Source organism: Diabrotica undecimpunctata, chromosome 3 (genome assembly GCF_040954645.1).
Source record: "Diabrotica undecimpunctata isolate CICGRU chromosome 3, icDiaUnde3, whole genome shotgun sequence".
Lineage (NCBI taxonomy): Eukaryota > Metazoa > Arthropoda > Insecta > Coleoptera > Chrysomelidae > Diabrotica > Diabrotica undecimpunctata.
Window position 1 is genome coordinate 159,327,589 of NC_092805.1, and position 26,545 is coordinate 159,354,133.

At 31.7% G+C, this 26,545-nt stretch overlaps 4 protein-coding genes across 4 annotated transcripts in view; 3 read left to right on the forward strand and 1 right to left on the reverse strand.

The window, feature by feature from the left end:
- Positions 1–26,545, forward strand: part of Usp12-46 (Ubiquitin-specific protease 12/46) — a 235,393-nt gene that overhangs the window by 39,004 nt on the left and 169,844 nt on the right. The gene's annotated exons all lie outside the window — the stretch shown is intronic.
- On the reverse strand, positions 7,469–8,358 carry RpL21 (ribosomal protein L21). The gene is made up of 2 exons (XM_072524967.1): positions 8,214–8,358; positions 7,469–7,992 (listed from the first exon to the last, which is right to left on the reverse strand). The coding sequence occupies exon 2, from the start codon at positions 7,982–7,984 to the stop codon at positions 7,505–7,507; it is 480 nt and encodes a 159-aa protein (XP_072381068.1). The 5' UTR covers positions 7,985–7,992; positions 8,214–8,358; the 3' UTR covers positions 7,469–7,504.
- On the forward strand, positions 9,557–11,889 carry LOC140436267 (uncharacterized). Its single transcript, XM_072524968.1, has 5 exons — positions 9,557–9,723; positions 9,776–10,125; positions 10,714–10,855; positions 10,907–11,091; positions 11,646–11,889. Exons 1-5 carry the CDS (start codon positions 9,680–9,682, stop codon positions 11,774–11,776), a joined length of 852 nt encoding a protein of 283 aa, XP_072381069.1. The 5' UTR covers positions 9,557–9,679; the 3' UTR covers positions 11,777–11,889.
- Mtmr6 (Myotubularin related protein 6) overlaps positions 13,159–26,545 on the forward strand; it is a 34,042-nt gene continuing 20,655 nt past the window's right edge. Inside the window, exons 1-4 of the mRNA XM_072527318.1 lie at positions 13,159–13,319; positions 13,404–13,517; positions 17,924–18,244; positions 24,562–24,822. Of these exons, the coding sequence (XP_072383419.1) occupies positions 13,296–13,319; positions 13,404–13,517; positions 17,924–18,244; positions 24,562–24,822 (720 nt within the window). The 5' untranslated portion in view covers positions 13,159–13,295. The remainder of the gene's footprint in view (positions 13,320–13,403; positions 13,518–17,923; positions 18,245–24,561; positions 24,823–26,545) is intronic.

Genomic DNA, 26,545 nt, shown 5'->3' on the forward strand with positions numbered 1-26,545 from the left:
TATATTCAGAGCTGACTTTAAGTGTAACACTTGTATAGAGCTAATATTGAACAACTGAAAGTGTTCAATGGTAGAATGGATTTGAGTTTTTCGTTATTATTCTTCGAGCCAAATTGTAGAGTACTACAAATGTTTAGCAATAATTCTTCCCAGATGCGTTTTTTTTGTAACAACGTAATATTTAATGAATTGTATTTATTAAACTTTCCTAAAAATGTTAAATATGTTGTAAATTGTTGTTATAAAAAAGCGCGTTCGCGAAAAGTGTTCAAACTACATTGTTCGAAAATGTTTGACGATCATTTATTTACAAAGCACCCATTTTAATCATACGACTATACAAATCTGGTTAATGTATTCCTTTTACAGAGTAACTCTAAATAGAATAGCAGTATAAAAGCTATTTGTTGAACATTTATGTGGCTTTAGCACTATCTGAATTATTTAGTCACTAAACTGTTTTGGTTAGTGTCTATAAGACCCAAAAATTGGTATATTTAAAATTTTATTGTGTATTGTTTCTTTCTCTCTTAAGATGCGATTTGAAGTGATAAATTTTCTTCTGTGATCTTCTGCTCCCGTGGAAGTTGGTTTGTTTTTTTTTTAAGATTGCAACGGAAAATAATATAAGTGTTCAAAAAAATCTGTTTTGAATTTACTGGATTTTTATTAATATTATGAACTCCATGATCTTCCAGTCCCTCCTGAAATCAATCTAATTTACGATTGATTTATTTTCACGTTCTGATTATGTTTGTCGTAGTTATTCGTAAATTTCAAGTTAAAAGACATAATATTTTCATTTTATGTCCTTATTTTATCTTATCTGCCTTTAAATTTTGTAAAATTCACTAATTAGTTTGAAAATTAAAATTTATGCTATGAAAGGTGGAAATTATTTTAAAGTCTTTAATTACACCATTTTTATTCAAAAAAAAAAACTAAAGAAAAAAGCCAGAATGGTTACTGTACTCAATAGACGCACTCAATGATTTCTAATATCATCTCCAGCATTTTAATCGGTGAAATTTGAGATGGTGAGTTTTGATAGCAGGTTCTCTCATGAATATTTGATGAACCCTTCTAAATTTATTGGTTATAGAGTATAATATTAGATCCTCCAACAGTATTTTATTTTTATACTCATTCAAATCTTACAAATTGAACTTTTTAGTGTTGAAGTTACCTACTTAAAAAATTTTGCTATTACATAATACTTTCTTAGAATGGTCTTAAATAACTTTTATCATTCCACATGACACAAAAATGTAAATTTAACTGTGGGCTGTAGTATCTATAAATGTTTGCGATGTAAATAATTGGTTCTAAGTCGTTTAGAACAGTGTATGTTTGTTGAAAAACTAAGTTCTTTCTACCCAATATATTAATTTTCGAATTGTAAAAATTGTTTTCATAAATGATGTCAAAAATAACTAGTGCATTAATATCGAAATATACTGCTAAGCAGATTTTATTTTTGTTCTGTAAATATTATCGTTAGTTATAATAAATAAATTAATTATTTTACTGAGTTTTATTTTGCTTCGAATTATATCATTTTTCTTCACTACTTTTCATCAGAATAGTAGAACATTTGAAAACGGCATGAAAATAATAGGTACACATTTCAGGAGAAAGAATATATATAAAGGAACATGGAAAATTCCAGGATCAAATAGACCACATCTTAATACAAGAGAAATTCTCCAATTTAATAACAAATGTGAAATGTGCAGAGGGACAGATGTATCATTTTTTGGTTAGAATTAATACTGCGAAAATTTGAGGTTGTACAGGGTTGCCAAGAGGATATACAAGAAAGCTACGCCGAACAAGATAGTGCTACTGTGAGTAACATACAACAAAAGTTAAGAAGTCCATATAAGGAACTAGGAATAAATTAACTTTTTCCCAAAAATGGCGGTCTTATTAATTCGATTTTCTTTTAAATGCATTCATTTTCTATCAATAAGCCCTTATCTACGATTATAGCATCCTCATTTGGTGTCAATTTGTCCAATAATCTTGACTGAATAAAAATTTCTTTGAGATACAGCTACCATAAACAGGACTTTAAACCAGATGGTGCTATTCCAATTATAACTTTTAATGTGTAGTCCCCTTTGTAGTGAGAAATAAGTCATTACAAGACACTTGCTTCGTTGTAAAAGTAATTCTGTGCAGTCCAAAATAATTCTTAATTTAGGAAATTTCTTAAAATACAGGTATCCTATTTTGAACCTCTTCCTGGCCAGGGGATTGAAGGTTTTAATACTTCAGAAAGAACTTCCACCGTTATCTGGAAGATATCCATGTGTTTGCTGAGACACCAAATATAGCAGAAAGGCAAAGAAAAGTAAGGTCAGTTTTTAACTTAGCAAATACTAGAACAATACGTTGTTTTAGCTGAAGCAATAATGGTTTCCTATTTTTGTTTTCTAACAAACTAGCAGCTTCACAAATTATTTCCAACAAATTTAGAGTGGGTATTCCAGTGAATGCATTTAAATCGCGATTTGTTTGTATCAAGTCATACAAAGTAACTTTTTGCCTTCACTTAATACAGATGGGGTCACTTCAATAGCCTTCTTTTCTGTGCTGATTTTCAGTCATTGTTCCCGCTGTAACTCTGGACTATTTCGGATGGCTTCTAAAACTGCACGAATCGCTGTACCTGTGTTAATTTCGATTTCATCTTCCTTAATTGTTGACGTTGTTCGCTCTGAGTCAATCATTACACCTCTTGAATAGATATTTGTACTAGATAGATGCCTGTCTGACTCGTTTTGATCTTTCTTCTCGAGATGATCTTTGTGAAGAGGACAACACTTTGTCTAAAGATCGAATAGGTAGGTTCTCAGATGGAATGGAACCTTTTTTTTTTAAAATCGTTTACCAGTTCTCACATCTAAAAAATAAAACGTTATTTCAATAACTAAGAAAGAACCAGGCTGAGACAATATTACCTAAATAAATTTCCTATCAAATATGATTTACCTGGAAGCAGTTGGCAGCACGGTCGTTTGATAACGCAAATTAATCCGATGGCATTTATGACTTTACAATGCGTAAAGTTGTTTGCAAAGTCGAAATACAGGGCGAACAATCACAGGCATTTGAAACGCATGTTGGGCTGCGACAGGGAGATGCGCTGGCGTGTCTCCTTTTCAACATAGCTTTGGAAAAGGCGGTCAGGGATGCCCAAATAGACAGCAGAGGAAACATTTTTAATAAATCATCTCAAATTTTGGCATATGCAGATGATGTTGATCTAGTTGCCCGCACAACACGCAAGCTAGAAGAAATGTATACCACCTTGTCACACGCCTCAAAAAATATGGGCCTGCAAGTAAATGAAAATAAAACTAAGATAATGGCATCAACACCCAACAATAGAGCCAGAAACATCGGCCACCAATTCACGGTTGATAATTCTACCTTTGAAGTGGTGGACAAATTCACATACTTGGGCTCCCTGATCACCAAGGAGAACGTCATGACGGAAGAAATCAAGCGAAGAATAATCCTAGCAAACAAATGCTATTTTGGACTGAGTAGACATATGAGAAGCAGAAACTTAAGCCAAAAAACAAAAATAACCATATACAAAACCCTTATACAACCAGTGTTGACATATGGGTCGGAGGCATGGACCATTTCCAAGGCAGATGAAAATCTCCTGCTTATATTTGAACGAAGGATCCTGAGAAGAATATTTGGTGGCATCTGTGAAAATGGTGTTTGGAGAAGGAGGTACAACTACGAGATATATCACAGATATAAACATATATTTGGTGGTAAAGACGTAGTATCCTTTATAAAAATAGGAAGACTAAGATGGGCAGGACATCTGGCAAGATCACAGCAGAACAACCCTCCTAGAAGAATCCTTATGTCACAACCTGTGGGAAGTAGAAAAAGGGGTAGACCAAAACTCAGATGGAGGGATGGTGTAGATGAGGATGGTAGACAAATAGGCGCAGCAAACTGGCAACAGTTGGCAATGGATAGAACTGACTGGCGTAATAGACTTGGGAAGGTCGAGGCTCTTTTATAGGGCTGTAGCACCAATGATGATGATTTATGACTTTTATTAAATTTTGACAATCGTTACGAATCGAATCTTGTAGATATTCTTTTAATTTTTACTTCTGATTTAATGTCTGTATTTTGTTAGTTATTTTTCATGCATTTTTTAATTTAAACTTGATGATTAATAAAAACGAATTGATTGAGAGTAGTGAATCGATCTCAAGAACCGCTATTCTATGACGCTACCCGTGACGCCAGTTCCAATATAGAAGTTTCGCTTCAAAAATCAAATTGGAGATTAAAAATTTGAGATCACAAAAAACAAGACGACCTAGAAATGTACGCCGAACAACGAAAAAAAGTAAAAAAAAAACCTAAGGGCGCGGACAAATCCTACAAGAAAAACGAAATAAAAATTTCTACAAGAAGGTAAAATACATTAAAAATGGGCACCAGGCAAGAACGATGAATTTAAAAGATAAGCAAGGAACCTGATTTCTAGCTAGAAGAGTTGCTAAATGGCAGAGTGACTACTGAAGAAAATTATAATGTTCCTAAACCCCAAATAGTAGTAGAAGAAATACCACATCCCACAAGAGAAGAAATACTAAAAGTAAAAGAAAAATCAAAAAATCTCCGAAAGGAGTAAGCATTTTGGCAGAGAACTTAAAATATGTGGGAGAGGCTTTACGAAACCAACTTATTCAGTTAATAGTAAGTGTGGGACATTGAAGAAATGACTCAAGACTGGAACAAGTCCATTATAATGCCTATACACAAAAAGGGAAATAGAACTGAATGCGCAAACTATAGTGCTCGCCATACTAATCAAAAAACGACTAGAAATATGGGAGGATTTTGCAAGGGAAGATCAACAACCAATCAAATTATTGTGATAAAACAAATCCTGATCAATAATTGCTATGAATATAACATTTCAGCACAAATACTTTTCAATAATTGCACAGCCGCCTATGATACAATAGACAGATACAAAACTATAATTATACCCACGATGGTATACGCTACCGAGACATGGAGTCTGAACAGAACCACACAGAACAAATTGAAAGCATGGGAAAGAAAGATACTTAGCAGAATGTTTGGTGGAAAAGTAGTAGAGGGAGAATGAAGAAGACGAACTAATGTAGAAGTGTACCAATTGTATGCTAACCCTCCAATAACAAAAGTAGTGAAAAAGCCTAGACTAGAATGGCTCGAACATCTAGAACGAATGCAAGGTAATAGACAAGTCAAGAATATTGGTTGGAGTATAAAGAATACCTGAGGGCAAAAAATGAGAGGAAGGCCAAGAAAGAAATGGAGGGATGTAGTGATGGAAGATGCCAGAGAGATGGGAATCAGATTGGAAGCCGACAGCTAAGAACAGAAATAAATGGAAATCATCCATCCAGCAATGGGCCTAAAACGCTATACATAAGTATCTAGTAGAACATTTTGTGTAAAAGACTAGTTTTATATGTGCGTTCATAACTGATCTCAGTAATTCACGAAGATATCAGATATCGAGGGACTCAATAATTTGTTAAATATTTCTCTATTGAAAAAAAAACATGCAATTGATTGAGCCTCATGTTATGATGATATTTGAAAACACTTACCATGGATATCCAGAGAGAACTCTATTTGATGAAATCCCATACACATCAAGACAATAAACAACTTTCTTTTATTGTCTTTCCTTTCATAGTTGTAACTTAATAGTCTGACAATATTGTAATAACCACTATTTACCATTTAATAGTCTGACAATATAGTAAGTTGGCAGAAAGACTTCAGGCAATGGTCTTATGATACATAGTATCGATAAAGTATATTGCTATTTCTCCTTTCTTGACTTTTATATAGTCGGATTAATTAATTTTTGTGTATTTCACAGACTTTCTTTTTGCTTCTTCATTAAATTTTCTGTTCTTTTTCACAACTCTTTCTGTATTACCTGATTTATATGTATTTTTACTTTTTATAAATACTATTTTTAATGTGATTCTAAAATTAAAACAACTTTTACGCAGCATGATTTGTGTTTTTCTTGTAGTCAGAAATTAATTCATCCTATGAGCACTTATGGATCAAGACATGGGATCTTACATAGACTAATAAGAACATAGTGTAGTATGGATAGACATGTAGTAAGGTGATGAAGCAAATCTATAGTGCAGAGTGTTAGACATAAAAGGAACTGCTCAAGTGCATGTCCATCAGCCTGATAAAATAAGATCGCAAGGAAGGAAGACAGCTAATGTTCAGATGACAATGATGATAAGGTAGACTACAGAAATGAATGAGCTAAGTTTATAGATGTGCCTCTTTAAGAGATGCAAGTACCAACAAGATTAATGAGTAGTTTTAATACTTGTTTAGTAGATTTCACCAGTAATCAGATATAAATAGTAGTTTTTTAGAATGGAAACAATACAATTTTACTTCTACATCTTTAACGAGTGACCATATGATGTCATTTCTTTTATTTTAATTTCTGAATTTCATCATCTGACTAAAATGCATTTTCAATAATGATCTGTGCATCCTTATGTTTTTGTTAAATTACTGCAAATCTAGGCATGCCACTTATACTCATCTTTTATGTAGAATATTTAATCGCTTTTCATGATTTTCTAGCTTCTGTCTGCAACTTTGTTTAAATATATTTTTTGCACTGAAATTTATAGTTTAGTCCCATGTGCACAGCATGATGTTACTATAGGCTGTGCTTACCAATTTGTTTCACAGTATTATTGTTTAAACATGGTCACAGTATGTTTGGTCTGAGACGAAAGGAACATGTCAATGGTTTTGGGGCTTGCATTATAATATTATACAATGTTGCTTCTATTATATTACCTCTACTATTGAGGTTTATGATATCTAATAGATAGATAGTTACTGTTTATAGTTTCACCATCTATTTATTAAATTTGATCTCCCTTTAGTGTCCCAAAATACCAAAAGATGTGAACGTCAAATTTACTCATTATGTGTAAGTTAATAAATATATTAGCTTCACAAATGTGTTTGCTATATGTAATATTTTTAATAAAAAGTAAAATATTGACATTTTAATATATTATCTTTTCCATTGTTTCAACATATGTTAATAGCCATTAACATGGACTTCAGAAAAATTGTAAAACAAGTATATCTTCATTGTTTTATTATTATTTTGTCTATGTCTACTTGTATAATCAGTTGTCAGTTAGTAATATTGTATCTGATTTTCTAAATACTATCAAAAGAAAAGTTTTCTACACAAAATCTAGTATAGTATACATATAACTAAGATGTATAATTATATAAGTTATCATGGTTTTATACTTAAAATTGACTTGTTTGCTTTAAACTATAATTTAAAATACACAAAATACTATAAGAGGTTTATTAATTTAAAGGGATAACTCAAATAAAAAATCATAACTATTATATAAAGGATTTTATTTTAAGATAAACAAACCTAAGCAATGAATTCATATGGGATAGGAGCAAGCACCTGTGCTGGAACCTTTCCGCTAACAATATGTGCTGGCCTAGGTTGGGCAGGTTGTCTCCTAAGTTCTACTTTAATGTTCTTTTCTTTAGCTTCTTTACGGAGCTTTTCATTGGATTTTACTCTTTGCAAGAAGTCTTGACGACACTTGGAGTGGTTTACATGCTCAACACGGAGATTAATTCTTTTGGGGATGATTCTTCCTCGAACCCTTTTGTTTACAATTACACCTAATGCATGTGCAGTAACATTGAAAACACGTCCTGTTTTACCATGGTACACTTTGTGGGGCATACCCTTCTGAACTGCACCATTACCTTTGATATCTACAATATCTCCGACTTTGTAGACTCTCAAATATGTGGATAGTGGAATTACACCATGTTTTTTAAACTTGCGGGCAAATAGATCCCTGGTTCCTCGGCGGTAACCTTTAGAGTTGGTCATTTTTGTACCTAAAAGATAAACAAAATTTATGTACTTATTGTATCAATATTTGAAGGTTAGAAAACCACATGGTTAATGAAAATATATCTGTAATACTTTTAAAATAAGTTATTTAAAATAATTTATATACAATATTAGCAATAAATAAATCACAGGAAGGTAAAAAATGATTTTGAAGTAAAAAGACACTTCTTTTTTCTTGATTTTAATATATTTTTTGGAAACTTACCTTCTAAATGCTATGAAACACGGTAAAAGGAAATGGCGGAGGAAATGTTGCTGTCAACGTCAACAACTCTTGTTTGGATGCGCCATCTATTCGAAAACGGATAGATTGGTACCTTACTGACGTTGAAAATTTACCGATTTGAAAAATTGCCTCACTACCACAGTATATACCACAAATAGTAGTGTAAGTGGAATAGGACATGTGGGTAGAGTGAATTGAGTAGGCCCAGCCGTTCACGGCGCTACTAGTCACATTAGTTATTAGTTAGGTGGAGGAAGGACATAGCAAGAGGTGGAGGAGGAAAAAAACAAAGATTGTAGCAAATTCCACTAAAATCACAACTTAAATTAACAATAACTCGTTTCTAATGACTATCCACCGAAAAAAAACATGTGTTAGTGACAACATTGTAATCCACGCCTTTGCAAATTGCAAATAGCCAAATTAAAAAAAAAACATTGTATCCCAAATTTTAGAAATAGGAGATGAAAACAGTATACATCAATTTTTATATAATTACCTAATAAACATTACTTAAAGATAAGAAGGTACAATATCAAAATGGTATAATATTCAAATCGAAAAAATTAAAAGAATATTTTTTGTGGATGGGTGAAAGTTAGTTAAAGTTGGACGAAGGACTATTAAACATTTTGGGGATTAGGAGTTTATTTTTACAAGCACCAGGTAAGAACAGCACCTAATTATACCAAACTTTTGTTGGTAAATACAAACTCAATACTATTTTGTACATTTTGCTTCTGTAGTTAAATTACCTTTAAATCTAAACCAGCATTAATCTTTTATTTATATACTATAGGTATATATTTTAAAATCATTAAAACTCGTAACGTCGTAACTCTAAATTCCATTCTAAATTTAACTTTAAATCGTATTCCTAAAAGTTGACTTATTTTATAAAAAAAAGTCATACATTCTTAATTTTAATAATATCATTATTATAGATTTTCATGGACCTTCTACTTCTAAGAAATAGTAAGTAGAAGAGTATTTTAGAAGGTATGGAACTTATAACAAACCAGTACTAATGAATATAAAGACATCTATATTTGTTTATCAATAGGAAGATCTCCAACACGATGGCAAGATTAAATGACGATTGCTAAAATTTACAGAAAATTTTTGAATTTGCCGCCTAAAATTCAGAACCTACGTTTTAAATTTGCCGCCAATAAAATTAGTTTCGGCCCGTCCGCATTTGGCGCTAGAAGCTCTCTCCAAATCTTTGTATAGGACTTGCCTTTTACCTTACTATAATAGATGGCTGTGTACTCTGCTCACCTCACACAGTCACATATATCATAAATAAATAATATAGAATGTCAATGTCACAGATGAAAACACCAGACATTTTGTTTACTATTTGAGGTTATTATTTGACACAAATACGTTTTAAAGACGTTTTAATAACAATTAAATTTTATATAGGTATATCTTTATTAAAAATGAATTCAAACAAATTTAGAACAATGGAAGATGAAATGAGCAGGTAAATTTTAAATATTGAATTTACAATTGTATATAATTTACTGTATTTTAAGGTTTGAAGCAGAGATCTCTGCTGCTCCAATGCTCAACGCGTATGGTCCTGCATACATACCAGGTTTTGGAGCGATACCTCCACCACCAGCACCTCCTATGTTAATACCACATCAAGTTAATAAGGGTGTCAAAAGATATGATCCTATATTTTTAACACCTACTTCTACTCAGTCAGCAGTGGTTTCTGCAAAACCTACTTTATATGCTCCTCCTAAGGCAAATACTCAATCAATGTCTCAGGCAGCCCCAACACAGTCAGTAGATTTTATTGCTCTTCAAAATGAGGTAGAGAAAAAATTAAAGAAGTTGAAGAATGAGAAAGTTAGTGCAGAATTGGCTATTTCTCAAGGTAGGATAAAATTATTACTGTAGCATTTCTTTTGCTGTACAGTTCATATATTTTCACAAATATACATTAAATACACTTACATTGAAATCATTCTCCACAATCAATCCAATCTAATTACATGGTATTTGAGGTCATGTAAATCTTTTACTAAACAATTTTAGTGTGGCATTAAAAACTAACTACAGTAGAACACAGGTTGGCCTGTGAACAATTATTAATATAAAACTATAGCTAGATAGAGATACATCAAAATCATCAGTGCAAATTAAATGTTTTTATATAAATAAAAAATATGGAGTATCATCATTTGTGAGCTGTGAAGCTTTTAGCTGCATATACAGCATTCATTGCACAAATATTATTTTCCTATATATTAACAAGATATAAAAATTTCTAATGGCATCTTATATCTTGAGCCTTTCAAGATTTATCTAGGACCTCATTACACATTAGTGATTGGACACCTGTGTTAGATACACTTTATTGTTTTCTACCAGTTTATTAAGGAGTCTATGCAATGAGACAATGGAGATTGACAATTTAAAATCATTTAAAATATGTAATATTGCTTTTATTTTATGATTTTAGGTAAGGCTAGCAGTGCACTACAATCTTTTGGTCCTGAAGATTACAAAAGAAAAAGTAGCAAAAATAGAAAGCTGATGAGAACTGCTGGTGGTCAAACTTGGGAAGATTCATCATTGTCTGATTGGCCAGATGATGATTTCAGGTAAAATAATGAAATAAAATTGTTTTCTTTATAAATATTGTGTGATTTTAGGATTTTTTGTGGAGATCTTGGAAATGATGTTACTGATGAGCTGTTGACTAGAACTTTCAATAAATTTCCTTCGTTTCAAAGAGCAAAGGTTATCAGAGATAAAAGAACTAATAAAAGTAAAGGCTATGGTTTTGTAAGCTTTAAAGATCCTGCAGATTTTACCAAGGCCATGAAGGAAATGAATGGTAATGATTTACTTTTTTGTTTTTGGTAAATTTTATGATTAACTAGCACCAAGGTCTGGGGGGGACAGAATGAATAGGCAAAATGAAGCATTAACAAAATGAATATCTCTTGATAAAAGTCGTGTGTTTCCGTCAATCAAGTTTCCTTGACAGTGTCCACCTATACTTTTTCACAAATAACTGCCCTACATTGAACTCATAAGAACACAACATATAAGAACTGTTTGAGTTCAATGTCCAATGCCCAAGGCTTAAATTCCAAAAAAAGTCAAAGTGAACCTTGTTAATTGTAACACAAACTTAATTATTTACATTATTTATGTTATATAATAGGATAACGTTGAAGACCTACAAAGCAAATTTCAATTCTTTAACATCTATATATTTTAGAGAAGTTGATGATTCTTAAAAGTTAAAATTTTGTGTTTTTTCTTATTTGTATGTCCTAGTTTATAAAAATTGTAATGCACAAATGCAAAACAAAAATTTTAACATAAAATGTAATGTACAGAGAACTTTGTGTACAATTTGTACTTATTTTTTTATATTTTCAGGACGTTATGTGGGTAGCAGACCCATAAAGCTACGAAAAAGTACATGGCGCAATAGATGTATAGATATTGTAAAGAAGAAAGAGAAAGAAAAAGTAGCCCTTTTGAATTTATTGACTTCTGGAAGTAGATGAATCTTTTTATTTTTTACAATGTGTTATAAATGAATGAGTTATATGAGTGTTTATTAATTGATTGTATACTGTATTTCTAAGCTAACTATGTCAAATAAAGAATTGAATAAGTTTTTTTTGTTTTTGAATAACTTTCTATGTCAACCATATTGGAAGGAAGCTATTACATTAGAAACAGCAGGGATAAAAGTGAATTGGTTTTTAATTAATATTAGGTAGCTGATAACACCATAATAATAGCTGCTAACTTACAAACCCTAGAAAGAATAATGGAAATTCTCCCTTTTTCACGTGTTTTAACAGCACTGTTTTAACTAAAACGGTGTTGTTAAAACGAGACGACGCAAGGTGTTGAGACTATCTGTGGTCTCGACTGGAAAACCGAAGTGTGGATCAGGAAACGTGAGAAACTAAAGGTAGGCTTAAGAGCTGTACATCACTATGAGGATGATGATCCGAAACCAGCAAATAGGACAAATTAAAAGCAAAAATAAGATAATCAATATAATGATATGCATTCTAGGTGAGAATGGTCCTAAACAAAGTAAAAAATATTTAATATATGGAGCTCAAATAATATAAGAATGAGGGGTAAGCTAACAAAAAGAGAAAAACAATATTAAATAAATCATGAGACACTGTTGGCTGAATAAATATGGATGACGAGATACAAAAACGAAATTTGTATGCACCCCTGTTCTTTTATTGCTTAAAAGGCATAGCTATAATTAGGTTTAGATTTTTAAATTATTATTATATTTTCTACTCCAAATGTATTCCGAAATTATTCTTGGCGTTTCAACTTCGCGATTAGAAATTGTTTATTTTTTTGAAAATTTCCGCTCTGAAAGTTTTAATTTATTTACACTCATGCTACACTTGTAGTTAATTTCCAGAAAATAATAACGGATTAAAATGTATACTACCATAAGAAAATATTTTGCATTGCCTTCATTATGTTGTAATTCACTAAAACCCAAAAATCGCCTAACTTTTTTCAATCACTATATTACTGTTCTATGGAAAAAAAATTATAAAAATTTATTAAAAATAAATTATTGAAAAACATCAATTTCTTTTAAAGAATTCTGCTTTACTAATGCTTTAAAGTTTATTAATAACGTATTAGTTTCTTTAGAATCAAGATTATGTGGTTCTGTATAGTATAAATTATTTATTTATAGTATAAATTAATTAACAATAATGATAGAAAAGAAAAATATAGTTTTTGTCCTATGTGAGTGAGTAAACAATATTATATTTTATGTAAACAATTTACTATTTTTATTGGGATTCTTTAAAATAATAAGTTTATTTTGACGTTTCGATTTTCACTTCCGAAACCATGCAACTTATGAAGTCCCCACTTGTCAGTGTCACTGTCATTAGTGTCAATAGTGTCATTTCGTATTGGATCCATATCAGGATCCTCTTGAATATAAATATTTTTAGTTTTCTTATCTTGAAAAACAATTTTGATAACTATTAATAAACAGTTGAAGAAGTATATTTACAAGTGATGGACCACATTAAAACTCCGAAGGTAATTAACTGCTTGTAGTGCTAATATTATTTTCAGAAATTTCGGCAGGTTGTAATTATATTTCTTTTATAATTATTTTTTTAGATTGAAAATGTTCGTATGCTAGATAGGTATTCCAAAACACCCTCTCATGGAACTTTATATGTTACCGCCACTCATTTAATTTTCGTTGATCCAGATGCAAAGAAGGAAACCTGGGTAAGTTTGTCCAGTTTTGAGAATATATTTAAAAATTAGTAGGCAAAACACTGAGGACCTGTCTTAATATTGTTTTACTTTTATGATCATTTTTTGTAAAATTTTATGGATGTCAGTAACATTGATTTTATTTTTTACTTGAGGTTCTTGTTATGAAAAAGTGAGACAGTTTATAGTGATTACTTAAACAACTACAACAGTTTGAAACATATAATTTGATATTATCAGTAGTATTTATAACAAACAAAAATAAACATACTATTATTTACATTAAAGTAATACTATAATTTCATATTGTAAACATTTAATTATTCATATTAAACATTGAGTTATTGTATCAATATTTTATTATACTTATATATTTTTTATATGTGATATATAAAAAAATATGTGTAATCATCTGGTTTATGGGCTTTAAATGGAAAGTTTCACAGTGTTGACCTCCTTATTTTACTGCTAAAGACTAATAATTGCACTTTGGTCTTAGCTAAAGATTAGTACAATCAAATAAACAAGAGTTTATAATTTTATTCAAAGACTTGGTTCTTTGTCTAATATTTAGATTAAACTGATACAATAAATGTTATCAGTATAATAAGGTTACTGACACAAACATTGCTTTTGGCAAATAATTAAGTAAATTAAGAATCCAATGATATTATTGAAAACATTTCTATAGTTGGTTCCAATAAGGAAGCTAATTGTGAATGTATCATTATAAAGTTGTTTTAGTTGATTTTGGTCAAATTTTTTGTATTTTTTTGTGCCCTTGTTACTTTGTAGCTGTGGCTTGAATAAGAAGTTATGTCTGTGCCATAAATAAAACAGTAAAAAATAGGTATAAAGTATTACAGAATGGCTGGAGGCATATATTTAAAAATTCAGATAAATATCTGTTATTGTTATTTATATTTTGATATTGGCTACTAAATTAATGCACATTATTTTAGTTTCATCATAGTAAAACCATACTTTTATAGCTTATATCCAATAGCTAAAATAAATGCACATTCATTCTTGTGAAACCATACTTTTATAGCATTAGCTGTCATGTGTCCTTTTGTTAAACAATTTATATTACCTAAACATCTCTTCCTAGAATGTTTCCATCTGCATAATTGATTTTTAGAAGTGATAGTGATAGTGATTTTAATGCTCTCTCTCTCTCTCTCTCTCTGTCCTTCTCTCTCTACCTCCATACATCCCTCCCTCTCCTTCCCACCATATCTCTATCTATCTTTCTATCTGTAGCTTCACAACACTTTATGGGTCTTCAATTCCTGTACAACTTGCCTCCACCTACTTCAGTCAATCATATCTTCTCGCCAGTTGTGTATTCCCATTGTATGCAAATCTTTTGGAACATTATCCCTCGATCTGAGTCTAGGTCTGTGTATCGATCTCCTGCCAATCAGATTTTCCTCCCATATCGGTTTGATAAGCCATTCTTTATTGGCTGTATGCACATGTCCTGCCCACAGCAATCTCTAGGCTTGTATCTCAGATGTTTGTTTTTGTTTTACAAGGTTTCCAGTTCTTATTTGTTCTATTTAGATAGTTTCCTGTTTTTTATAAACTGTAAGGCCATATATTTTTATGCTAATGATATTACTAAAGGAGGTGGTTCCATTTTAGTAATCAATAATGATTGCAATGTAATTTAAAATTGGATGTAAATAATGTTTTTCCACTCATTGATATTGAATAAAAATAAGACTTTAACACTTTTATTGATTGTGTGATTGTGAAGCTTTGTCTGTGGGAATTTCACAATGTATCTTCTTTTGTATTTGATACATACGGCAGATTCTGTTTAGATTTAAAAGATTTGTGTTCTGTATTAAACATAAGAAATTATTACGAAAATTAAACAATTAAATAACAAAATTTGGATTTGATTAGTTCTAGTTTTTTCTGTGATGTTTCCAGAGGCATGCATTCTTTAACCAAGGAGTGTAGTTATTTAGCAATACCTCACTATTCTTTGAGTTAATTACAAGATCCAATCAGATTACGGAGTTCATTTATAAAACTCCAAAAGAATGCTTGTTGAATATGTGCTTGCTTTATACTGTAGCTAAAAAGAACCAAGTTGCAACTGACTACAAAAATATTAATGTTTCAAATCCAAAAACATTTAGAGTCTCTTTAAAGGAAACTACCATTTAGAGACAGAAGACAGTCCAGAAGAAATGTGCAAGGTATTGAGAAATGTCATAGAAACCTCAGTAGAAAGAACCAAAATAGGACAGTCATCACTCAGTTAATCAGTCAAGTGATGTAGTAAAAATATTTCTAAATGTAAAACACTTTCATTCTGTAAGAAACAGAAACTCTTATAATTTTGTAGCTTTTAATTTTAATTTATGGCCTACTTTGGATTGGGATTTTTTGTTGCAACAGTAAGAAGATAGTCATTGTATATGTTTATTTATTTATTTATTTAACATCCTTTAAAACACAAAATGATTGTTATTACATCAAAAGAGTGTTTACTACTGCTAAAAACTAGTAACTATATTAAAAACTAAACCTAGACAGAATAACACAAGTAAAAAACACTATACATCTAAACTAAATTTTAAGACAAGTTAGAACCAAGGGTTTAATGGTCAGCTATTATGAGTAACCACATATTAGTTTATGTAAATAAATGTATGCAATAAAATAAATATTTAAAGTATTTAAAATTTTGTAAAAGTACAAAAAGTATTAAATGTTATGTAGTAAGTATTATATCTTTCTCAAGTGAACAGTATCTTCAATGATAACTATATTTAGCATCATTTAAGATGTGTGTGGTTTTGCTTTTGATATAAAACCACAGCTAATATCATATAATACATATTAATTTTTAATACATATTAATTTTTATTTTACAAGATAATTGGAATTAAGCATTTTATCCTTATTTTTAGTTTCACTATTGTAATATTACAGGCAAACGAGTAATTCATTTATGTAAACTACCCACTAAATTTACATCACCCTAATATTATGTCCCATATAATTACCTAGATGGTTCTAGACAGTGAAGTAGTGTGCCCCTTCAGTTGTTAGTTTATATGCTAACACTACATTGACCCCTTTTTGAAGAAATCCACAAGGAAACTAAATTCCTGCAGCTGTCTGTATACCATGTATCACAAAAAATTTATTTAAAAATTCCTTTATAAAGGAATTTTTAAATAAATTTTTTCCTTTTTTAAGACTTTTTGATTGTTTATCCGTCCTGATAAAAAATATGTTGCACCTGTTCTTGGAGGCGAAAGCAACAGTAGTCTTCAGCTGTGCGTAATCCTTTGAGAAGAAAATAACAATGTACTTTTCGGATGACTTTTTCATGCCTGTTTAAAAAGTCAAGTTTTTTAATTTGCATATTTTTGCATATATAATTGCACAATGATAGATTGTCATTTTCTAAATGCGGCACTTCTCTAACTCAAGGCTGTGAATTTTTCAACTAGTTCAAACAACTGAACATTTTGAATACCGATAAGATTTCTTTGGTCACATTTAGGTATTAGGCGATATAGTTTCCAGAAAAAATATGTCTGCATAATTTGAACAAAAACTAATTGAAACTTGTCAGCAGTTATTTACGTTTTGATACTGTTGAAATGTTTTTATGAAGAGTGTTAGTCACTACCAGCATGTAGTAGAACAATTGATGTGAATAACCTTTGGTATTTCTTTTGACAGTTTCTAAATTCCTTATAGCACATCATTCATCTTCATCTATAGCTCATTATTGATCTCTTTTTAATTTCATATGTACTTTCCCATTGTCTTTGTGGACTAAATAGACAGACAAGTCACCTACTTCAAAGCTTTTGTTCATGGATCAACCATAGTATCAATCTTTTATACTTTTACTGGGTATCTATAATGTTATCGGATAAGGTCTCTCATGTTTTTCATCTTAAGTTCATTTGGTTGACATATTACTCGTCTGCAACATTTTCTTTGGAAGGTTTGCAACCGAGCTAAAGATCACATGACAGATGGACTACATGACTCAACAAGCTGGCAGGATTTGGCCAGTAGTTCATTAATTGTCGATCGGTAGTCCATCAGAAACAATGGATTTTACTGATCCCCATATGGAAAAGTACTGATTCGAAATTTCCCTTTTGGTCTGAATTTTTAAGGGAATATCAAAACAAATTTTTAATCAGTCTATTTGAAATCGTAATTGGAATTGCATAAATCTCAGTTCATTTTGTAAAATAATCCATTGCCACAATATATTTATTTCCAGCATCCATTTCTGGAAACAGTTTTACAATATCAATGGCTACTCTTTCGACAGAACTATTAACAATGTACTGTTTCATGTGTACCTTCTTTTGAATAAATTTTTAATTAAGTAATTTTATGATAAAACTGAGTAAATTTGCTTTCAGATTCATCATATGCATATTGCAAGTTTAGAAAAGCTCCCACTTTCAACAACTGGTTCGCCTCTTCTAATACGAACAAAAACCTTCTTGTCTGTGACATTTGTGATACCCAAGGAAAGAGATTGTCACAGCGTTTACGTCACCCTACAACAATTGTCACAACCGGCGAAAGTTGATCAGTTGTATTGTTTTTCATATACACCTCCTATAGAAGAGATCCAGAGACCCGTGGGGTGGAGTTTTCATGATTTGCAATCTGAATACCAAAGAATGGGAGTGCCAAACGAGCAATGGTGTTTGACAAATTTGAACAAAGGTTATGATGTAAGTATAATTTATATATTGAAAGTGTTTAGTTTTTCATTAGCAGCGCTACATTTCTTATGTCTGTCCAACTTTTTAAAAATTATTATTCTATATTAGAGTATAATATTATGTCTGTCCAACTTTTTAAAAATTATTATTCTATATTAGAGTATAATATTAGAGTGACAAAAATTGCTTAAAATACATATATACATATAGAAAGGAAGATAATGGTTATTGACAAAAAAACCATGGAAAGAAAGTCTTTCATGTTTAGTAAAAATCACATTTTAGCTCATCAGAACCTTTTTATCCTTGTATTTTATTAAAATTGAAACCAAAAGTTTCCAGTAACATGTACTTTAGTAATGTTCAGATGATTTATTCTCATTATTTTGCTTCAAAATAGCCAGTAGTGTTTTAAGGGGCTATTATAAAAATAAAATTCACAAAATTTTTCCTTTAGGTGGAAGCAGATTTGTACAGTAAAATAAAATAAAAACAAACAACTGATATTCAACTATGGTGTATACCAGTGTATAAACAATGGTTAGTTTCTAAATAATAATTCTCTACAGTAGGACAAGTGAAAAATGGCTTGTTGTTTGTTAACCAATTTTTATATTATTACATAACTATTTATTCTCTGGCCGTCGAACAGAAGAGATCAAGTTCCTAACGTTAAATTCACTTCAGTGTTGTCAAGTGTAAGTTGACCAGGAACCAATGAAGCCAATCGAATTGACCACATCCTCATCTCAAAAAGATGGGAAACAGACATAACTATTGTCAGACAATGTCAGAACGTATCGCGGGGCGAACTCTGACTCAGATCACTATCTTGTGGGGGCAAAATTGCGACAGAAAATCGCGACAGTGGCAAAAGGGAAAAATAGCCAAATTAAAAAATGAAATGTTGAAGGATACAAAAGCCCAACAAAGACGCAAGAATATCAAAATACTCTCCAAATAAAACTCAACGGAATCAGAGAGGAAGATACTGCACAGGAAGAATGGAGACAATTAAAAACAATAATAAGTTTATCTGCAGAGGAAACTGTCGGAAAAGCTATAAGGCAAAGAAATGCCGAATGATATGATGATGAATGCAGAACTGCAGTAGAGGAAAAAAGGCAAGCTAGGCTTAACCAACTACAAAGAAAGACAAGAAATAGCAGAGAAATTTATAACGAAAAGAGAATACAAGCGACTAGAATATGCAGAAGAAAAAAAGAGAGGCTTTGAAAAAACAAGTACAAGAAATCCTGGAACATAACAACAGACACGAGAGCAGAAAATTCTATAAAGTAATAAAAGAAAGCACACAGTCATTTAGACCAAAATTAAAAATATGCAAAGACAAGGACGGAGAACTACTAACAGAGATACAAAAAATTATAATGAGATGGAAAGAATACTTTGAGGAAAACCTAAATGTAGACAATGGAAATGATCAAAACGGGACAATATATTTTACGGCATAGCAGCACATGAAAATCCGAGTTATGAAGAAGTAGTTCAAATAATAAAGAAACTAAACAACAGTGAAGCGCCAGGAATGGACGGAGTTTCGGCAGAATTGTTGAAATATGGAAGACCCGAAGTCTGGGGAAGAATCCAATACCTGATAAAGTTGGTATGGACCAAGGAGCAAATGCCGGAGGAATGACAGTTGGTCTTATACAGCCAATATATAAAAAAGGAGATTAGAGGGAATGACAGCTAATTACAGACCAATTACATTCTTAACTGTTCATTGCTAACTGATTCAGACCAAATAGAGCCACTACAGACAACATATTCATACTTAAAATGATTCAAGAGATGAATACTATATAGAACTATATAATATGTATAGAGACTTTAAACAAGCTTTTGATAGTGAGACAATGCTGAAAGACATCCGAAATCTAGGTATACCAAAAAAATATATCAGCCTCATAAAAATGACGTTGCAGGGTTCAAAAGCTGCTGTTAGAGTAGATGGAGAACTGTCTCCCCTGTTTGACATCAACATGGGGGTGAGACAGGGAGACGCACTTTCAACCATGCTGTTCGATCTAGTTTTTTCAGCAGTCGTGAGAAAAACTAATGTAACCGGCCATATAAACACCAAAACAGTACAAATTACTGCATATTCAGATGATGTCGTCATTATCAGTAGAAGCAAGACACGACTAATGGAAACGTTCAAAGAAATTGATCCTGAAGCACAAAAAGAGGGCTTAAAATAAACGAAACAAAAACTAAGTACATGACCATCAAAAGAACACTTTTGCCTTCACATATCTGGGCACAGAAATCAATCAGAAGAATTCCGTAAGTAGCGAAATTAATGCACGTATTTCCAGTGGAAATCGTACATACTATGCTAATAAAAGATTGATGACATCGAAATTATTAGACAAAAGAACCAAAATGACTATCTACAGAACTTTGATTAGACCCGTAGTAACCTATGGTTGGGAAACCTGGTTAATGACGAAAAAAGAGGAAGCCCAACTCAGGATATTCAAGAGAAAGATACTGAGATCAGTATATGGCCCGGTGCAAGAGGAAGACGGCACATGGAGAATCAGGAGAAACGACGAGGTTAATGAAATGAATGGAGGATTTGACATTGTAAGATTTGTGAAAAGTCAAAGACTCTCATGACTGGGACATGTTTAGTGACAAGAAGATATGAAAACGACAAAGAAGATGTTACAGTGGAAGCCGGTAGGAAGGTGGAAAAAAGGAAGGCCCAGGACGAGATGGTTGGATGACGTGGAAGACGACCTGAAAACCATGAATATAAGATAATGGAGGAGAAGGTCCCAAGAGTGATATGAATGGAAGGACTAAGCCAGACAGGCAAAGACCCATCCAGGGTTATGATGCCAAAAGAACAAAGAAGAAGTTGTCAAGTGTTTAAATATTTCTTTGAAGCAGAATAACTACACGGCACAGCTGCTGTAAAGTTTAAAATGACATACACAGCAGAAACTAGACTAGAAACAACAAAAACTAAAAGATTGCTTTTAAGACAACTTGAAGGAGGATGAAGTTCTCTTTTCTGTTAAAAAAAACGGAATATCCAAAGTAAAAGGCCTGTTACATCGGTCCCAGCTAGAAAAACGCTCCTTGATAGATCCATTGATCAGAGAAGAAGAGCAAAATCCAGAACAAGGTTTCTTGGTAACATCGATGAAGACATGAGAAATATGGGAATACATGCTTGGCGGAGAAAGGCAATGGATAGGCACGACTGGAGAGAAATTCTTGAGGAGGCTAGACAACCTCCAACCAAGGCTTTACAACCCACGCATGCTTGGAAAGCCAAAATGATGATGAAATCGACAATTCATCGGCTAGCAACCCTGTGACACATTTTAGAAAACACACTGGAATTTGGCATATATACTCGACACATATTTATTTGCATAAAAAGGCATATTACACATTTTTAAAGTATCAGATATTTATTAATTGGTTCATGTAAAAATGACAATATAATTTAACCTTTTGTTAATTCAACTAATGCGTTTTGTACATATTTCTGTTCAAGTTATCTGTAATTGTTATTCTTTTCAAACGTAAATAGTTAGTGGACATTCTACAAATGTTTCTGTTATCGCCATTGTTTTCCTATTCGGCCTTATCGGAATATTTCAGTCGCAATAGCTTTATTTTAATTTATATTAATTAAATGCAATTTTTAATGGCTTATTTAACAGTTGCATTGAAGTTGAGGGTCAATGATTGATCCTAATTTACTACTTTATTCGTTTGTTTAACTTTTTTTAAAAAAAACTCTGGTTTTAAATTGAATCTGATACATCTGCCTTTATATTTTATGAATGATTTTATTGATTCAAGATGTTGTTAATATCTATTACGTATAATTTAGTGTTTCATTAGTTGGTGGAGACGTAAAATTTTTAAATACTAAAAGTATATGTTAACGAATGATTAATATTGTGTAACCCAACATTACAGTGAAGTAGAACTAGTATTAAAAAGCGCTGAAATGGGAAAGCAATATTTAGACACCTTACAAACACTATAGACTAATAGTAATTACATGTAGTGTTTAAGACAAAAATAATACAATAAATGAATGAAAGAAACGAACATTAATAATACAATAAGAAAAAAATACAATTAATAAATATAAGGTTGAATGTATGAATGAATGAATATATCGAGCACATTTTAATTTAATCTTGCCCAAGTACTTTCGATCCCTAGATCATCTTCAGGGGCATTTCGTCAATTGCGGCCTATCCGACAAGAATAAAATGTCATAAACATATAATTGTACAACACACTACACTACACAAGGACAAATAAACACTTTAAAATTATTGAAAAATAGCTACATTGCGTACAGAAGCCGGAGACAGAATTGGGTACTCTAAAGTAAATAAACTCAATTAAACCACAGTTTGTGTACTTAATACTGTTAACATTCAAGTATATGAACATAATGGCCTGACTGTTTCTTCTAGCGGCAAGTGACTACAACTGAAATGAGTCTAACATTACCCTGTATGAGACCACATATGGATATTTCTTATTTTTTCTTACGTATAGAAATCTTAAAAATCGTTTTTGCACTTTTTCAATCATTTCTGAGTTTGAAAATGCAGTAGAAGACCAGATGATTGAAGCATATTCCATATGTGGTCTCACCAGGGCATTATAGAGTTTTATAATTGTGTTTATTCTGAAATTTTTGCTATTTCTACTGACAAAACCCAAAGCACGATAAGCTCTGTTAGTTATTTCATAAAAGTGTATATTGAACTTCATGTTGATTTGGAATTTAACTCCAAGATCCTTCATAACACTCACTCTCTCAACTCGATCATCATTAATATAATAATCTTCAATAACACTATTGAGTTTTTGCGTATATGAAACTAGTGCACACTTTTTAACATTAAGTGTCATTTTTGAATTGTTAAACCATTGAATAACTGATCTTAGATCATCTTGCAATTTGACTGCATTTTTTTTTATTAGAGATTGTTTTAAAAAATTTAAAATCATCGGCATACATTAAGCTGTTACAAGATTTAATACAGTCTGGCAAGTCGTTAATAAATAAAATAAAGAGGAATGGTCCTAGTTTGCTCCCCTATGGGACTCCTGAGGATGATTGGTGAGAAAAGTAATGACTTACTTTTACTGTATTCTTTCTATCTGACAAATAAGATTTTAATAAATTAAAAGCTTTTCTTGAGAAACCAAACTGTACCAGTTTATTTAAAAGAATACAGTGATTTACCTTATCAAATGCTTTTTCGCAATCAGTATACAGAACGTCCAACCGTTCCCCTGCCTCAACAGCCTTAGCAATATGTTGAGAGAGAACACAGAGATTAGTTACTGTTGATTTGTCTCTTACAAAACCATGGCTGGAATTTGCTGATTTTACTCTTAACATGCACATATATATCATCATAAAGAATACTTTCAAAAATCTTAGCAATACTATTTAACAGGCTGATAGGCCTGTAGTTTTGACTGTCATTTTTTTTATCGTTTTTATGTATTTGAAAAATTGTTGCTACTTTTAAAATATCTGGAAAATATTCCTGTTCAATCGACATATTAAACAAAAACGCCAGGGGTTTAGCCAAGGGTTCGGTCATTCCCTTAGAGATATAAGGTGATATTTCATCAGAGCCTGTAGATTTTTTGGGTTTAAGTTTTTTAATACTATTTACAACATCTAATTCGGAGATATATTTAAAGGTAAAAGAACCCCACTCAGTACTTTGAGAATGACAATGTGTGCAGTCAGATGTATCATACACTGATGCAAAATATTTAGTCGCAATATCAAAAGGTGTATTAAACTTTAATTTAAAGTTGATAAATTTGTTTAATTTGCTAATTTTCAATACCTTTCAAACGAGGTATCACTTGCCATAAGGTCCTATTTAAAATTATCTGTCACAGTGGCGCTGTAACGTCATCCGTCACTATTACGTCACTTGTTATGATAGTTAAGAATCCTACTTCTGTTTATTATCTCCCTCCAAATTTCACTATTATAAGTATAACCGTTCAAAAGACACGATTGGGGAACGGACTTTTGACTAGCACTGTATAAACAAAGTTTATGATTCTTATTAAAAACGATACACCACTACAACAATTTAAAAACAATTCGCTGCCAATAACACAATTTAACAGTATGTTTAAGTATCAATATTTCTTTATTTTTTTTCTAACTCTTAAAACCACCTTTCCCTTAATCGAGTTTCATATTATTTTATAGCTTAGAGCTTAGAGGTGTATAATACTGTAATTGATACATTTGATGAAAAATCTTTTATTTTCAGTTATGTGATACTTACCCTCAACATTTATACGTACCGAGCAAAGCAACCAGTAACATACTGACGGGTAGCTCAAGGTTTCGCTCAAAAGGAAGGTTGCCAGTTCTTTCGTTCTTGTATAAAAACAAAGCGAGTATCAGTAGGTGTAGTCAGCCATTATCGGGATTCAGCGCAAGGTGTTTGGAGGACGAAAAGATGATGAATCACATTCTGAAGACGAATCCTAATGCTACCTACATGTATGTTGTGGACACACGACCAAAGGTAATATTGAACAATTACTTTATTAAAAATAATCGGATTACATAGTAAAATAATTTACATGGTAAATTTTAAACTAGTAATAGAATCTCAAAAATTTCAATCGGATCAAAGGATCAAAAAATTGATCCACTAGAAATGTACTCACTTCAGAGAAAGATTTAATATACTTATAAATTAATTTTTAACTGAAGCATGCCTTTTTATAAATGAAGAAAATTTTCCTTTCTTTGGAATTGAAGTGCAACTAACAGATGTCGAGTATTGCCAATCACGACATAGAACATAATGGGGTCTGAATAAAGGAGTTATAATATTAATTGAAAGTGAAAATTGGAATTTAGATTATGACAGAATAGTTAGTAAATAGAAAATCGAAGAGTTGTGTGCCAACTATTTTTAGAATAAAAATAGTAAAATGAAAGAGACGAGTCAATAAATGAATAAAATCGAAAAAAATTATAAAAGAATTAGGAATTTAAAGAAGAATAACAAACATGTGATGTTTATAACGTTATACCAGCACAAAAACATTCTTCTGAAAGAAGGTGATGCTAATGCTGGCTAATATGGCACTCTAAGAAAAGAGGGGTGCCTGGGTGACTATTCAAAAGATAATATTTTGTCATTTCCATTTATTTCCGCGGTTAGTACAATTAAACCTAACGCTAAGATTAGTACTATTACAAGAATTAATATTAAACTCAAGAGCATTCCGGGTTGAACCGCGTCGATAATCACTGCGCCGAGCTTTCGACATCCTTTCTGAAGTCTTCTTCAGGTCTTCCAAGGTCTCAGTCTCCGGAGCCCCTAGACACTACTACACTGATCACCAATCAATGCACTACTGGTAGATGGTTTTCCCTTATGGTCCCCGTGCCTCCGTATCCTTTCAAACGTAAATAAGACAATAAGCTGAAGATAGTAAATAAATTGTCAAAGTAAAATAAGAATGGAAAAGATTTAAGATTATCAGGTAGTTCTTCTATCATTATCACCAATGGTGCTGCCGCCTTTTCAAGTTTCTTTTTATGTCAATATGAGGAGTTACAGAGTTTCCTTGATATATCTCGAAATCAATCAAATAGCCCATCACTGTATTTAGGCACCAGACTTTATAACCAAATCGTATGGGTTTAACAGTTAAAAATTGCTTTCAGCTATGTTTACCGTAGTATTCCGTAGTAGAATAAGCCTCAAAATTTGCTCAAATCTGTTGCGTCTCATAGCATTATATAAAAGTTCGTTTTTAGTGTCAAGACTTTGCTCCCAATACATAGTCTTGCTGGGAAGATTATTATAACAACTAAGAATCAATATAGCAATGAAACATTTCATTTCTTCTGGCTAGACTCCTGAGTCGGGTAGGTTCTTGAAAGTAGCATATTGGTTTGTTTCCTGTACCAGGAATAAAATGATTTCTTTAACTATGAACATTTCGAATACATCAACAACTGATTTGTTTTCAAACAGTGAACAATCTGACTCAGGAAATTTTTTCTCGTTATATGTGAAATCTCCCTAAACCCAATGGGATTCAGATACTTTTGGATATACCCTATGAGCAGGTGTAATATCGATATCATTTGCCAAAGAAATGTTACCTTCTGTCGATTCTGACTGTTGAATAGGAATTTCTTCTAGTATAATTCCATCAGCAGTTCTAACTTCTGCTGACGTTTGCTGAAATTGTCGAAATCTCCACCCTCGTCCTCATCTCCAGAAT

Bases quoted from the DNA above. Each gene is read 5' to 3' on its own strand.
- RpL21 (XM_072524967.1), bottom strand. From the start codon at position 7,984: ATGACCAACTCTAAAGGTTACCGCCGAGGAACCAGGGATCTATTTGCC.
- LOC140436267 (XM_072524968.1), top strand. From the start codon at position 9,680: ATGAATTCAAACAAATTTAGAACAATGGAAGATGAAATGAGCAG. The intron at 10,126-10,713 runs GTAGGATAAAAT...TTATGATTTTAG, and splicing joins AGAATTGGCTATTTCTCAAG to GTAAGGCTAGCAGTGCACTA. The intron at 11,092-11,645 runs GTAATGATTTAC...TTATATTTTCAG, and splicing joins GGCCATGAAGGAAATGAATG to GACGTTATGTGGGTAGCAGA.